We start from the raw sequence: 16,383 nt of genomic DNA on the forward strand, positions 1-16,383 counted from the left end.
GCTGACCGCGGGGCAGTGAAAGTGGACGGTGGGGACGGGGCCAGAACGGAGGCGTACCGTCCCTCCCACGCAGCCGCCTTGGCTCGGGCGCATTCCCTCCGAGAACAGGTATTTCGGCGGAGGGATTCTGCCCTGGCTCGCTGGCTTCCTGCGCTCATCAGAGGCAGGTGGCAGCACAAGACCGCGTCCTGACCAAGGGACAGGTTGGTCTGGAGTGGATAGAAATGTACCCCGCTCCCGGAGCCCCGGTCAACACATATGCGAAATCGGGGATGGTGGGGACCCAGCGCTCGGTACACACTAAATGGTGGTTTACTTCCGACAAGGTTAGAGTCCCAAGTGAGAACATGATCTTCCTGTTCCTCGGTTCGCCGTCGCCTGGGGCGGGCTCATTTGTCCACGCACACATTCGTTCAGCAAGCTTTCATTCATGGCCTGCTACCTGCCGGACTCCGGCTCCGTGCGCGGCTTGCTGCCGTACTTAACAAATGTCATCTCAGTGAGGCCTTCCTTTCCTAATCACTAAAACCGCTCAGCCTGCCTCCCCTCCCCTCCATTGCACTTACTATTAATATACTTAATAGGTTCTTCTTCCTTCACTAAAAGAAGTTCCACGACAATGGGGAATTTTCTTTAATTTCTTTAACCCAGGAGCTACAGCTGGCAGCACACAGCAGTCACTCAGATATTTTGGGGATGGATAAATGGGAATAGTACTCATACAGACTCCAGTCATCACAAACTAAATGAAGTGAAAAAAAAAGTCTGAGGCAACGTTTCCAGTGAAACAGGATCACACCTCAAAATACCCCTGACAACTGTTATAAAATGGGACTTCCACGGCTCTGAAAATAAAGGCAGAGGGAAAGAGCATACTAGCATTTGCATTTGGGTATTTACTTACTAGTTTTCGGACCCTTGGATGCTTTCTAAGCCTGTTTCCCTATTTCCAAAAGGAGGATTATAATAGCACCCAAGGTTAAGGGCTGTTTTGAGGAATAAATTAAACAGACTGCATATAGCACTTAGCAGAGTGCCAGGACATTCCACAGTGTCCAACAAATGGTAGTTTATTACTAACAGGCTCTTGGTGTAACAGAGGAAGAGCAACAATTTCTAAAAGCGGGGATCTAGTTTCTGATTCCACCAGGTTTCTGAGGGCCTTGCACGAATCACTGAATCCCTCCTAAACTTGTTTCCCACAGCCAATAAACCAGGCAGCTGAGTTAAAATAACTCAACTTTTCTTCCAAATGAAAAAAAAATACTTAAGATATTAACAATGAATCATCAAAAGAAACCACACAAGGAAAAATATTGGGTTCCTACTCACTAACCTCAAGTTTACAGATGTACAAAGCGACAGACATCTATAACAGGCATAGTAACTCAGAAAACACGGACATGTCTCATTTCAAATATGAATAGAAAGTTGATATTTAACAAATGTAAATTAATCATTAATATGAAACACAAAATACTGTTTTTAAAAAGAATTGTTTATTTACTGAACTTGGGGCAGATTAGATACACAACCAATTTTAAATGTACATCTTTTAATTCAATTTTGAAGTGTTTTCACACACACCCAAAAAAAAAAAAAAAAAAAAAAAATTGGCACTGCAACTGTTGTCTTAAGGTAAAATACAGTCACCTTAAACTGTTGCAAGTATTTTCACCAAAGGTTGAAAAATTGTTTATCCTGAACATGAAAACCTGTAACAAATTTAAATTAATTATATAAAACTCGTTACTTGTAGCTTTCCCCTGCAAAGATCCAAAAAAAATGTACAAGTAACTAATATACATCAGTCACAACATAATCCTGGATCACCCCCACACCACGACCAGATGCTCCTTTAATTTTAAACCCATCATCAGAGACCAAAAGAAAGTCATTTCATTTTATACAAAATTCACATGTGCCAAAAAAGACCCAAGAAAAACAAAAACAAAATCCTAGTACTGACAGTGATGTCCAGTACCCTAATTAAACAGTGGCAAAAATGCCACTGATCAAAAATAAAATAGTGGCTGTATATCATTGCAGTGAAATCCAAGAGGCTTTAACCCTTTGGCATCAGAAATCCAGATGTTTCCAATGGTATGAATGCACACTTCCTACATGGCAAGAGCGGAGAAAGTGGATGTGCCAGCACAGAAAGGAAAGAGCTACCATTGGCCGTAACATCCTGAGAACCGGCTTTAGAAGAGACCGCTTGCAAAGCGAGGCAGAAACCAAAACATGGTTATTAGCTGCTTGTGTCATCAATTTAATTGGATGTGACTGAGTCCTAAGGTTCAAAACAAATTTAGGGGGGAAATGTGGTTAAGTCTAATCTTTAAAGCAAAAACAAGATAGCCAAGGATCAAAGTACCAACCTGGTCACACTCCAGTCAGAGCTCTGCCAGTAGGCTGGGTAGAAAATGTCAAGATTCAGACAGTTGTTTCTCATAAGGATTCAACAAAAAGAATCTTTAATGACTTGAACTGCAGGATAAGAGACCCAAAGAATGCAGTCATTTAAGTGAAGTACTATCCATGAAGTACTTTTCTGAACTGTACTTCATGAAAACACATGGAAAGAAGATATAATCAGGACTATATGCCTGTGTTTCATTTATAGTGTTGGGGAGTTCTGACAGACCTGGATAATGGAGGCAGAATTCAAATAAGAAATTATGCCAATCAAGTGTCAAATTTTCACTCTAACTTTCCTAAAAAGGTGTTTTCCTCCAATATCTATTAATCACAAAGAAACATAAGCTGTGATGTACAGTTTCAAAAATAAAAATGTAGAAACTAATGACATTATTATCACCAAGATGTTTGGTAAACAGTGAATTATGATTTTGAAATCATCAGGAAAAGGCTTTTTAAACAACCCTCCGGACTTCAAAAAATCTCTTCAGGTAGTAGATCTGTCCCAATGTCATGGCAACTAGAACAAGAGCTTCAAAGAAGGACCAAAGGACCACTCTGCTGTTTGTGTTGTCGTTGACTGTGAGGACAGACAAAAAGACAAAATTTAACCAAAAAAAAAAAAAAAAAAAAAGGCATAAGCATCATGAGTCATCCTAGTCTTCACTCTAAGAAAGTAGTATTTTCACACCATTCACAGTACTCTACTTTTTGTCTTTTGTCCCCAAGCAACTCAACAAACTCAGCAGCAGAAAATTTTAGCTTTAAATGGGACCTTAAAGATTCAAGGGATATGGTCAAGTCTGCTCTGCTTGTGTATGGAGAGCAGAGAGGAAAAGTGACTTGCCCAAGTGACTTCAACCTCTAGAGTTAAAACCCAATATGACCTCCTTTCTCCTTCACATTAAAATATTCCTACATTTAATCTTTTTCGCTGAATCAGAAAACAGACTTGAAAAAAAAATACAGATTATTTCAAGATCACATAGTTACCCTAAAGCACTACCTACCTAGTCAAAATGTGTCAATCTAAGTGGCTCTTTCCTTAAACATGTATTCAACAAATACTGAGCACCTACTATGTATCTGATAGCTGTCCTAGCTGAAGGTTTCTCAGTTTCATGAACCAATACTGGCAATTACGACAAACTGGAACCAGTCCATGATCTATCCCACTCTTAAGCTAAGGGTCTGATCCTTAAAACAAGAGCCAAGACCACTCTTTATTAATTTATTCTGCTCAATCTATGTCACATTCTTTCAAATATCTGATCAAATCTACAGCCTTTACTTGTTAAAATTACTAGGTAGTTTCTGATTTTTCTACAAATGGCCAATTTTAAGGGGTGCCTGGGGGGCTCAGTGGGTTAAGCTGCTGCCTTCGGCTCAGGTCATGATCTCAGGGTCCTGGGATCGAGTCCCACATCGGGCTCTCTGCTCGGCGGGGAGCCTGCTTCCCTCTCTCTCTCTGCCTGCCTCTCTGTCTACTGTGATCTCTCCCTGTCAAATAAATAAATAAAAATCTTAAAAAAAAAAATACAGGTGCTTATCTGGCTCAGACAGTTTAGCATGCAACTCTTGATCTCAGGGTCATGAGTTCAAACACCATGTTGGGTGTAGAGCTTTCTTAAAAAACAAAAAAAAAAAAAAAACAAATGGCCAATTTTAAGAATAATTATAAATCAGCAATATAATAACAATATTAATCAGATGAATAAGTGAGTGCCATATTTTTAGATATATATCATTTGTAGAACATTAACTAGATTATAATGGCTACTAGATTAATAATCACTCAAAGAGACGTGAAAAGCAATTAACCCCCCAAAAATAAAACTTACAGTTAACCAAAAATGGGGTTTTTCCCAGAATAAGAAGAGATACATGCCCAAGAATATTACTAATTAGAACCCTCAAAAACACCAAAGCTGAAATTTTTAGTACTAATTCCATGGCATGAAGTTTACTTCTGCTGAAAACTTAGTAACCAATATCTAGCATTAACTGTGAAGGACTAGCACTTAAGATTTGTGTCTGGAGAGGGGAATGGCAGAGTAAATACTTCAAAATATTAAGCCACCATGTAAAAAGAGGTATTTATCTCTCTCTTCACTTTACCTGGAAAAGTGTGTGTATAAGACACTGTCCTCACACTATTTACACGTTAGCCACATCTAAAAGTAACAAAGTATAGTACAACACTGGAGATAAAGAAAAAAATGTCTCATTGTGTTCAACCCTAAGGGGTAAGTGCTGTAGGAAGATGTTACAAAAAACACTGTGAGAACTATCTGCTTTGCAAAAATAAACAGAAAGCCTAAAATTCTATTTGTGAAACAAATACAGAGCATCTCCACTTAAATTAAGTGCAAAAGAGTAAGGCTGGATGCCCCCACAGATCAGAAGACAGGTCTTCCTCTGACTGCTGTGTTCCCAAGAACCTCCTATACCTTTAAAACCATCTGGTCTGAACTGGTTAAAACGAAAAGCAGAAGCTTTCAGCCTTCAGACTCTGCTCGGTGTCCTTCTCACCCTGGAATGGGCTGGGCCCAGTGGAGAGCAAGGTAATCAACAGATGGGTTTCCGCCAGGTGAGGGAGAGGAGGTGTCGATCCCAGAGGGTAAACAGAGTACCAGTGGGGGCAAAGAGGAGAAAGAACCATAGCGGAAGAGGCGGAAGCCCATGTATACAAGCAGTGGTTCCCCTCACGCCCCACTGCCCCCCAGAAAGTGAGGACAGGGGCTCTTACTTCTCCAGTCTGTTGTGTTTACTCATTACTATCCCACCGAAAGGCAAGGTGCGTGTTCTAGGTCCTCAAGGTTCATTTCCATCCGTGGCAAGAGATGTAAGAGAGTAGGGAGAACACGAACCTCATCTTGAAGAGGTTCAGCCTGTGCCTCTCTCTCTCTCTGGAGTCACTCTTCTCTCGCTCTACCCCAAACTCGGAACAAAGACTCCTGACTTCAATCACTTTGCACTCTCGGACGAGCTTGCTCCCATGAGATCTAGCCCCAACAACTATTTGGAGGATGAAAAACACTGAACCACAGGTGCGGACCTGGATCTAAAATATGGTATCTGGTCCAGGCATCAATACGGTACCTCTCAATTTTACATGCAAAGGTATAATACTTACGGCCGTATCATGGGCCAGACAGTCTTTTGCAACCTAACATGGGATCCTAGTCACCACTGTTTCCACAGATAAATACATTCCATGTTCCCCCTTTACAAACCAGGAACCCAAGTTGAGCTTCACCTGGTGACTGCTTGGATTCATGTTTTCGTGCTATTTTAACTAGCCTAAACCTTCCACTTTAGTAAAAAAAGCTAATTTCAGCATATAATATTACACATTGGCACAGAAATGTCGACTACGTGATTAAAAACCAACCACTTTCTATTTTTCCTTTCTGTTTTGGGGAAACTATTAGTTTTACTCCTCAGCGGACCAGAGATATTTTTAAAAACTCCTAAAACCTCAAACTAAATCTTAACAGCATTTTTCAGTTTAGAATGAATATCCCAATAAAAAACCAGTCTGGTACAAAGCTCTACAAACACGTACTCAAAAAATATCTTTGCATAGTTGCTATTTCAAGTCAATGCTTTACTATGATAATATTTATAAAATACCCAAATGAGGAAAATTCCAGCAAGCTGTTGAGTAATACGCCTTCAGGACTTTCTGGCCACCAGACACCGTTGCGAAGTTCCAGCATTAACTTACTTGCTCTGTGTATTCTCTCCCGAACTTCCATGTACTCCTGTTCATGCTTTACAGCTGTCATCGCCACTGCCAGCTCATTAATCATTTCTTCTAGCTTGTTCTGGTGAGCTACGGAAAAATATAAAACCAGATTAGCACACATTTGGCAATCTCCTTTTGAAAAAATATGCATAAGGCAATATTCCTCAAAATACTCCTCAGAGAAGGCATACTCTGTTTAGAAGCTGTTTAGAAATGGCTCAGACGTCATGTTGGACTAATGATGACAATAAATTCTCAATGCATTTTTTTAAATGTCCGTTCCCAGAACAGAAAGCTCTTTCAGGGTGGGAAACATACTATATAATGCTTACTAACAAAAGGAAAACAATTCACCCTAAGAAATTTCCTCCAATGAATTACTGTTAAATTCACTATATTAACTGGAAAAGAAAAAAAGAACTGAAGGGAAAAAAAAGAACACAAACTATAACACAAAATTCCTAATAATAATTCTATAAATAACAATATTTAACCAAAATCAAAACCTATGCTTTAGAATTATATAACTCTAATGTTAATATAAATGCAGCCTCAAAACAGACTTTTAATCTCAATGAAGCTAACCAGACAAAAACCCAAGACATTTTTGAAAAAATCCACACCAAAATTCAAACATTCCTCTATGGAAATCACGGCAATAATTTCACTACAGTGGGGAATGGCAGGCATCATAAGTGAAAAGACAAGCTCTCGGTTGCACAAGGTTTAAAATCAGGTATTCTTTTTTGCCAAAAATGAATACAAGGTGGACTAAGGGTTCTGAAGGGTAAGTGTAGGCTTCTAGACAGGGCTATGTTATGACAACAAACACGGAGTTAGGAAAAAAATATCTACCAATAGGGAAGAATCCCAACAGAGGACCCCTACCCATGTTAAGGTAGTTAGGTAGAATCTCAAATCTCAAATCATCCCTCACTAGCTTCATCTGGAAAACCCCAAGCACGACATGGAACTTTGGGAGCAGGGTTTCTCAGGAATAGCGTTGTTGACATTTTCGACCAGATAATTCTTCGTTGTGGGGGGCCGGCCAGTACATTTTAGGATCTTCCACCTGGCCATGAGAATAAAAAATGTCTCCTGGGGGCGCCTGGGTGGCTCAGTGTTGAGCCGCTGCCTTCGGCTCAGGTCATGATCCCAGGTCCTGGGTTGGAGCGCCACATCGGGCTTTCTGCTCAGCAGGGAGCCTGCTTCCTCCTCTCTCTCTGCCTGCCTCTCTGCTTACTTGTGATTTCTCTCTGTCAAATAAATAAATAAAATCTTTAAAAAAAAAATGTCTCCTGATAGGGATGCCTGGATGGATTAGTCAGTAGAGAATGCAGCTCTTGATCTCAAGGTCGTGAGTTCAAGCCCCACAACGGGCATGGAGCCTACTTTAAAAAAAAAAAAAAGCCTCCAGATACTGTCAAATGTCCTCTTGGGGGCAAATACTGTCCTCACTTGAGGACCATTGCTTTAGAACAGGGTTTGAATTCAAAACTTCCATTCACTGACATTAGCAAACAAAAGCAAGAATTTTAGATATTAAAGGTTTAAGAATAACTCAAGTGTCACATTCATCAGCCAACATTTTCTAACTATTTAGAAAGGACTAATTTCCAGAAAATAAACAAGCACAAACCCCTTGAAAACTCCGAATTCTCCTTAAGTTAGCCAAGTCCTACACTGTAAATGGCCCCAAAAAACAAAAACAGGAATTACTAAATAGTAGGATTCTCTGAATTCTACAGATTTCAAACCTAACAAATACTTCTTTATGATGTAAGTACTCTATTAACTGCTTAATATTTAGGACAAATGTCAATACTAGGAAATGTGTTGAACTGCTAGTTTCCACAAATCCTGACGTACACTGTACAACCCCTGCCTTCCGCCCACCGCCCCAATCCAAATGTGCTGGTTCTTGGTAAACAATTTAACCAGAAGACTCGACTCAGGGTTTACTGCTGATCAGTGAAGAAACAAAAATTAATTGAATTATAACATATGGTTGAAAGAGCTTCTGTCACCATCTCCAGACATAGCTTCTAGAACTGCATTTCACATCCTACCAAGTTTCAAGTTACAAAACTTCAATAACGGTAAAAAGCCACCAAAATACTTTGTACAAAGTGAACACTATTTGCTATTAGCTATGTTCAAGACTTTTATTCCTCCAATTACAGTTCAATCTTTTCACCCTCAGCATTCATTTTAAAGAAACAAAGTATGATGTTACTAAGAAGCCAATCACTGTATTTCTAGGGCCATTAATTTAAAATGACCTAACTACACTTCCCATCAACCAAATAAAAACAACCGCTCTAGTGGCGCCTGGGTGGCTCAGTGGGTGAAGCCTCTGCCTTCGGCTCAGGTCATGATCTCAGGGTTCTGGGCTCGAGCCCCGCGTCGGGCTCTCTGCTCCTCCGGGAGCCTGCTTCCTCCTCTCTCTGTACCTGCCTCTCTGCCTACTTGTGATCTCTGTCAAATGGATGAATAAAATCTTAAAGAAAAAAAAAAAAAGGCTCTAAAACTCTAGTTAGTTGTAGGGGTCTTTTTTTTAATTAAGAGAAAAAACACTCTCATGCTAATAAACCGAGGTTAGAAAGGAAAGCAAAGCAGAAATTAGAGGCAAAGAAAAATATGCAAGACAGGATGCTGTCAAAAAGCAATCCACCTACCATCCCAGGTATCTCCACCACCTAAAGAAAAGTGTAAGATATAAACACACAAAAATAAAACAACTAGGTTTAATCCAACTAGTCATGTATAAATGAGCAAACGATGATGTGTATACCAGGATTAGCAAATCAACACAACAAACCACCTAAAACACACATAACCTACATGCTTACAAAAGCACAGACTGACTATGAAAAGTTGCCAGAAGAGGCAATTCTAAAGAACCAAAATAAATACAAATTCCCAGAAACTTATTTTTGTTAATTTGGAGTCCTGGAGAAATAAAATGTATCACAAAAGTTTTTGGTTTTAAACACAGTTAATGAACTTAGAATAAGAAATCAAAAAATATAAATACTCCATTCAAGATGAGTAACAATGTACAGAACATTAATTCCTGGAATGGGATATAAATCTGAATGTTCATCTCACCTTCTGTTTCCATGTCTTGTCCTTTGGGAGCCTCCCCGATATCAATGGTGAACATCACTATCTTTGGAGTCATGGTAGACATCCTATTGCTAAAACAAAACTTGTACGTTCCATCCATGTGAGCAGCAAATGTGTATTTCCCACTGGACTCTCGGTCTCCTTTATAAATTCCTTTATTATCGGGCCCTGTAATCTGGAGGCAGGAAAGAAATACACATCACAGAAGATTTTAAACCGTACTGTTCGTAGGTACTGTCTATGGCTGTAGAATATTTGCTAAGAAAATGTAGCTGTCACTTAATGACAGTAACCTCTTTGGGCTGCAGTTCTCCTGCTTACGAAACAAGGCTGCACAAGATGACTCTCCAGGACCTGCTTCAATCCTGACACGCTTCCTTTGCCCCACTGAAACACGAACCCCTCAGAAACAGAAACAGTACCTTACACCTGTCTCCAACTGGCCTTCTATCACCAACACACATGCACGCTATTAATATCAAAACATAAAAAAAGGGGCGCCTGGGTGGCTCAGTGGGTTAAAGCCTCTGCTTTCGACTCAGGTCATGATCTCAGGGTCCTGGGATCGAGCCCCACATCGGGCTCTCTGCTCGGCGGGGAGCCTGCTTTCCCTCCTCCTCTGCCCATAAATAAATAAAATCTTTAAAAAAAAATAAAACTAAGAAATTTGGGCAAGTTACACTTTTGGGTTTTCCTAATTGATTGCTGCAAACCAGTGAAGGAATCTGAGATGCCAGAAGGCTTGAGAAAAAAGACCAGACTGAAAACTAAGAGACCCATGTTCTCAGCCATCTGCTAAAAATCAGCTGTTAGGCCCTGGTTAACTAACTTAGCTCCACTTACAAAGCCTGTCACCTGCAGAACTTGGGAGACCGGCAGAGCTGATCTCTGCAGTCTTAACTAATTTCAGCAGTCCCTCCTTCCATTATCCCCTTATCTCTGGGGGTAACTGGTGCCCAACTCTGCTGTCCACTGTCAAAAGGAAAACCCCTGAACTCAATTAATCATGTTAACAGTGAATTTAAGTATTAATTACATCCAGTTTCCTAAAAGAAAGAAAAATAAAAGCAAGTCACTCTTTTGGCTTTAAAAAAAAAAAAAGGTAAGAGGAGGAAATTTAGGGACTGCAGCTTTCTTTGAACAATGTCCTCTTTTCTCCAGATACTTCATCTGCAATCATTATCCCTAAACTGAATGACCCTAGTCCACCTTTTCCCTAGTCAGAGATGGCTCCAGGAGGTATCTGGAGGTTTGCATAAAAATAGGTTACACGTGGGGCGCCTGGGTGGCTCAGTGGGTTAGAGCCTCTGCCTTTGGCTCAGGTCATGATCCCAGGGTCCTGGGATCAAGCCCTGCACGGGGCTCTCTGCTCGGCGGGGAGCCTGCTTCCTCCTCTCTGCCTGCCTCTCTGCCTCCTTGTGATCTCTGTCAAATAAATAAATAAAATCTTAAAAAAAAAAAATAGGTTACACGCTCAGGCTCGCTCTTTGAAAAATAAAGAACAGCACAACACAAACGCCCGTCTAGCCTTCAACAGCTTTCGCTTTACTTTTTCTAAAGTTCTCACGTCAGGACCCAACATTAATCCGTCACGCGACGAAATGCAGCTGCAGACCCAATACAGACCTGCCCTCCACTACCCTCAACACTTAAGTGCCTTCTGCGCCCCGAGCTGACACGCGGCGCCTGGCCGACAAAGCTCGGAGACAGGGTCCACGGGGAGCCCGCCGTTCAAGCCAAGAACCCAAGGCGGCTAAGCAACGGCTCCGTATACGACCGGGTCCCGGGGTATGGAACGCGGGCGGACCGCGGGGGAAAAGGCCGTTAGGGGGTCGCCCAGGCGGGGGCCAGACGGCGGCCCGGGCCCCTCCCAGCACTCGGACAGCGGCCTCCACGCTCCGCGCCCCCGCAGGCCCCGCGCGCGCCCCAGCGCCGCCAACCCCGCACGGTCCCGCGACCCCGTCTGGGCCCCGGGCAGCGTGCCCGCACCTCCACGTCGATGTCCAGGAAGCCGCCCTCGGCCACCTCGAAGATGAGGCCCATCTTGGTGCCTGAGGTGACCCGCTCGAAGAAGCACTCCTCGGCATGCGCGTCGATGCTGACGAAGTAACCCGAGGCCGTGGCCAGAAGAGCGGCCAAGAGCACCAGCAGCTCAGCGAGCGTCACCATGGTGGGGCTGGGGCCGAAGCCAGGACCAGGACCGCGGCCTCCAGAGCCGCCGCCGCCGCCGCCACCACTGCCTCCTCAGCCGCCGCCGCCTCAGCTCCGCCCCTTCCGGCTGCGCCACCCGAGGGGGCTGATGCGGGCGCCGTGGATTGGCGGGCTCCGGCGGCTGCCACGTAACGGACGCACGGCGGCCGCCGAGGGACATGGCGGCTCCGCCCAACCTGAGCCTCGACGGTGGCTCTGGAGGGCCAAACGTCGTTGTCCCCACCTCCCTCCCCTTTCCCGGGCAACCTAAATTTCACGTGGACCGGAGGAGAAAGCGGCGCTATCAAAAAACCTCCCGTGCTCAATGCAACTCCCTAAGACTGTGCAAAGAGATGGTGAAAGATCTGGAGGCAGCAATAGGAGTAAGAAGGAGGAGAGGCGCGCCTGGGTGGCTCAGTCATTTAGGTGTGGGACTCCTGATTTCCGCTCAGGTCGCGATCTTAGGGTCTTGAGTTCGAGAGTCGAGTGGGGCTCCACGCTCAGCAGGAAGTCTGCTTGAGATTTTCTTTCTCTGTTTCCCCCAGCTCGTTGTCGCGCTCTCAGATAAATAAAATAAAATAAAAACTCTTAAAAAAAAAGACATAAAAGGAAACAGTGGTCTCACCCCAAGAGCGTTGAGATTTTCGCTAACAAACTCCAAACTTGCCTCCACTTTTTCAGTTTTCGACCAGTTTGATCCAATTCAGATGCTTGTTAACCCTCCAGAAGACCTCGGGATCATTACCATCTAATTGTTTTGTTGTAGTTGTTGTTGTTTTAAAGATTTTTTAAAATTTATTTATTTGTGAGAGAGAAGGAGGCGGAGAGAGAGAAAAAAGACTCACTACTGAGTAGTGAGCTCGATGCGGGACTGGAACCTACAATCCTGCGATCATGACCTGAACCGAAGGCAGCCGCTCAACCGACTGAGCCACCCACGTGCCCCTTAAGATTTTATTTTTTAAACAAACTCTACCTACCCAAGGTGGGGCTGGAACTCATAACTGTGAGATCAAGTGTCCCATGCTCCATGGACTGAGCCAGCCAGGCGCCCCACTTCTGGTATTAAAAAGCCCACCTACCAGCTTGCTGGCACATCCCACTTAAGGGAAGAAATTATATCCTCTGATTCAAAGAAGCCTCCTACCCTTCCAGGAAAAACCCTCTAGTCAACTTCCATGCCAGCGCCTTCCATCCTAACCCCGGAAATCCTGACCATGAGTCCTAGTGGCAGAAGATGCCTTCAGACCATGAGCTCACCTCCATTCTCTGGCTGTGGGATGAATTACCTGCCTGTCATCCGACAGTGTTTGGTTACTTGACAAGCTGTATTGAGCAGGGAAAGCACTTACCCCTTGGGAAACACCCTGATCCCCCCAGAAACCTCCAGAGAAGGATGGAGGTGGGTATAGACCGGGAAGGGGCACAAGGGAACCTCCCAGGATGTTCAGAAAGTTTAACATCTTACCATGTTTACATATTATATTATTTTTTAACTCAAAAAAAATGTATACATAAGACTGATGCACTTTATTTTGCTGTATGTGTATAATACTTGTACTACAAAAACATTTTTCTACCTTGTTCAAATCCTCCAAAACTAGAATTCTATGAGCTCCCCAAAGCACTGCTGTCTCATCAGGCCCCCTTAGCTCTTGCCAGATGCTAGGACTGTTTTCTGCATTTTGCTTCCAGACGTACTTCTACTCATCCCTCAAAACCCAACTCAAATGTCACCTCTTTTCTTCTCGAGAATGTCCCTAGACATACCTCTGCCACGTACAGGCCCCATGCACTGTGCTTTTGATGCAGATAACGGTGATTTGCCAGTCCAAGACACTCATGAGCCACCAGCCTTGATATCTGTATGCTGTGCTCTCAGAGCCTACCACAGGGCCACAAAAGACCTCACTCGTGACGTGTGAGTTGAGTTCATTGCCCTGGCCCGGGGATGAAGAGACCTGGGTGGTTACTCCAGTTTTGCACAAAGCCGTGTAACCTTACGTTCCATCAACTTTGAGCCTCAGTCTCCTCACCTGTAAAGAGGGGATGATGACCCCATGTGCCTTGCTTGTTATCATGAGGACCAGGTGACACGGTATATCTGAAGGTGCTTTGCAAATTTGAGAGGTTTTTTGGGGTGTGTGTGTGTGTGTGTGTGGTTTTTGGTGGTTTTTTTGTTGTTGTTGTTGTTGTTTTTTGGTGGGTTTTTTTTTTTTTTTTGGCATTATTTCTTGAAAGACCAACAGGCAATAGGGGGCAGTAGTGGCCCAAAATCCAGTTTCCTGCTTCAGGTGTCCAGAAACAGGTGCGCAGCTCCAACGATGGAAACTGCCTTGCCATGACCCTGCATTACTGAATTCAAGTGTTCTTGTAATAGTCCCCTGATTCCCCACTGTCCACACTGTGGCAAAGGCCCTGGTTCTCCTGGCAGGTCAGTTCTGTAGTGTCACTCTAGAAGCCTAGATCCTGTCTCTCCAGCCTCACTAACTCACTTATGTGCTTCCGTTTCACTGTACTAAATTTCTTTCTGATTATAATACCTACAGAGCTTCCTATTAAGCTGAAGTAATCTGATGGAAACAGCCCTTTGGACTCCCAAGCAACTGAACTCCATAGAAAAGTGCCAAGAACAATTCTGGTTTTACCCAGAAATTAAATATGTTAACTTCCCTTTTCAGACTGATTCGATATTCTAAATCCACTTATCAGGGACTTAAAACTTGGACATTTATCATCTCGGTGGACCACAGTGAATCGTATATTGTAGGGATTTTATTATATAAATCGGGGGACCCAAATTCAAATGCCTTCAGGGATCAGGCAGTTTATGTGAATGAGAGATGGCACCAGCTGAAGGCAATAAGGAGAGGGGAGGTCTGTGGCAAACTGGAGCACAGATGCTGTATCTAAATACAGTAAACTGGGTACCTGGGTGGCTCAGATGGTTAGGCGTCAGCCTTCAGCTCAGGTCTATGAGCCCAGGGTCCTGGGATCGAGCCCCACATCAGGCTCCCTGCTCAGCAGTGAACATGCTTCTCCCTCTCCTTCTGTTGTTTTCCTGCTTGTGCGTTCTCTCTCTCTGTGTCAAATAAATAAATAAAAATCTTTTTTAAATAAATAAATAAATACAATTAACTCCAATGTCGGAAAACACAGTGATGGCCAAACAAAAAATGCAACCAGACATCCTTTGGAAATTTTTTATATTATATAATTAACTGTGCTATCTAAAAATTGGAAAAGTAACTGTAATCACAGAACCATCAAATAATCACTGTCAACTGCCTGGCATAGTTCCTTTCTCACGCAGGTTTTCTTTACAGCGTCACTCTCCTAAATTACTCATGAAGCATCTTCTGACATTATTTCAATATCTGAAGACGGGCTCTTGGGACTTGCCAGGGTACCCAGAGGAAATGTGCACGTCCTGGGTCCTCGGCACAGACTGGCATATGCCCGGGAGCTTCGGTGTGCATGAATACATTCGACACAGCCAGCGGTTGGCACACAGTGGGTACTTAGTAATTCTATGACGAATGATGAATGAATCTCTCAACTGGGGTCTGGCCCAGAACCTACCAGCTGGTTATCGGTAGTCAGTGAGATGCAGCAAAAAAAAAAAAAAGGTCTTCCCTCCCTCCCTTCCTTCTTTCCTTTTTTCCAGCTTTATTGGTCTATCATTCACATACCAGGAAATCACCCCCCCTTTTTTTTTTTACAGAGAAGTTCTTAGGTCATTATCCCTCTCATGAAAAATCTGCACAATTATCCCAGATCAAGTCACTACAGCATCTTGAACACCTTCTGTCGTCCAGTCTCCAGCTCACTGCTTGCCCACACCAACCCTGGCTTTTACGTCCCCCCGACTTTCTTCATGCTGTTCTCATGTTCCTTTCACCGTTTTCTTGACGTCTCTTTCTTCTCATACAGGCCACGTCTTGAAAGCCTATGTTGAGGTTCATTTTTCTTTGCACAATCCAAGGAATCCTAAATTTTCATGCCAAAGCCCGTTGTCATGCCCCCGATCAGGGACAGAGGCAGGAAAAAAGTTCACCTTCCGCCCAGGAGGCTGACCTGTAGCCTGCATAGTTTTGACAAGGATCAAATATGTGTTGGTTGCTACATTCCTACACGATCTCATGACTGCCTGAACCTCTCAGGGACAATTCATAGCAAACTGAAGGATAAGCACCAGAGAAATCTTGCAAAAGTAGTTTTATGAGTAGAAATTCAAAGAAGACATGTATGATCTAATACTCCCTGCACGTCCCGTCCCCCTTGAGCACAAAGCATATAACGACCACCTTCCTATAGCAAAAGTGCAGCTTTTTCTGCGCATGGGTCCTGTCCTCCTGCTGCTTAAATAAACTTGCTAAGTGGTGCCATAAAATGTCTCAAGAACTCTTTCTTGACCGCCCCTCTCAATGATCCTGCAACACCATCGCCAAAATTGCCTCTGCATCCAAATACAAAGATGACATCAGATGTGGTCTTATGCATTTTGGCTAGTTTTTCCCGAATTTCTGTCTTAGGTACCGTTGTCTTTCCAGGGTAATGAACACCAGTGACCATTTATTTCCGTTGAAGTGGTTGGTCATGAACTTCTTGGTCTGGATAGTTACTGTGTCCTTCATGATGGCGGCCAAGCCACAACGAGTCAGGGAGGAAAAGAGCAGACTCACCCTTTTAAAATGCACCGCCCAATGGTAATCAGAGCATTCACAGAGTTGTCCAACCCTCCCCTCCAGTCCTAACTGGAACAGTGTCTTTCTGCTATTGCTAATCTGTGGGTTGTCCCACTATTCCTTGCTTCTCCTGTTGTGATGCTTTCAAAATATACCCCCAAATTCTTTGACCCTTGTCCCTTCAAAAGGTGAAGCCTAATTCCC

At 43.3% G+C, this 16,383-nt stretch overlaps 1 protein-coding gene and 1 pseudogene across 2 annotated transcripts; both read right to left on the minus strand.

Annotated features, from left to right (window-relative positions):
* Nucleotides 1-1,477: 1,477 nt before the first annotated feature.
* Nucleotides 1,478-11,575, minus strand: TMED2 (transmembrane p24 trafficking protein 2). 2 transcript variants are annotated; one of them, XM_047696212.1, is made up of 5 exons: nucleotides 11,291-11,575; nucleotides 9,284-9,476; nucleotides 8,851-8,871; nucleotides 6,152-6,259; nucleotides 1,478-3,001 (listed from the first exon to the last, which is right to left on the minus strand). In XM_047696212.1, exons 1-5 carry the CDS (start codon nucleotides 11,468-11,470, stop codon nucleotides 2,877-2,879), a joined length of 627 nt encoding a protein of 208 aa, XP_047552168.1. In that variant the 5' UTR covers nucleotides 11,471-11,575; the 3' UTR covers nucleotides 1,478-2,876. The 2 variants fall into 2 exon arrangements, with proteins under 2 accessions (XP_047552168.1, XP_047552169.1); XM_047696213.1 differs by lacking the exon at nucleotides 8,851-8,871 and having other exon boundaries at nucleotides 11,291-11,573.
* Nucleotides 11,576-15,346: 3,771 nt separating this feature from the next.
* Nucleotides 15,347-16,128, minus strand: LOC125081623 (40S ribosomal protein S24-like; annotated as a pseudogene).
* Nucleotides 16,129-16,383: the final 255 nt, after the last annotated feature.

The sequence above is a fragment of the Lutra lutra genome, chromosome 12 (genome assembly GCF_902655055.1).
Source record: "Lutra lutra chromosome 12, mLutLut1.2, whole genome shotgun sequence".
Taxonomy (NCBI): domain Eukaryota; kingdom Metazoa; phylum Chordata; class Mammalia; order Carnivora; family Mustelidae; genus Lutra; species Lutra lutra.

What these genes read in the sequence shown, in the direction of transcription:
- TMED2 (XM_047696212.1), bottom strand. Translation starts at nt 11,470, where the DNA reads ATGGTGACGCTCGCTGAGCTGCTGGTGCTCTTGGCCGCTCTTCTGGCC. An exon ending in TCCTGGACATCGACGTGGAG is followed by an intron (nt 9,477 to 11,290) that starts GTGCGGGCACGC and finishes TCCTGCCTCCAG; the next exon opens with ATTACAGGGCCCGATAATAA. An exon ending in TGGTGGAGATACCTGGGATG is followed by an intron (nt 6,260 to 8,850) that starts GTAGGTGGATTG and finishes ATTTTTCCGTAG; the next exon opens with CTCACCAGAACAAGCTAGAA.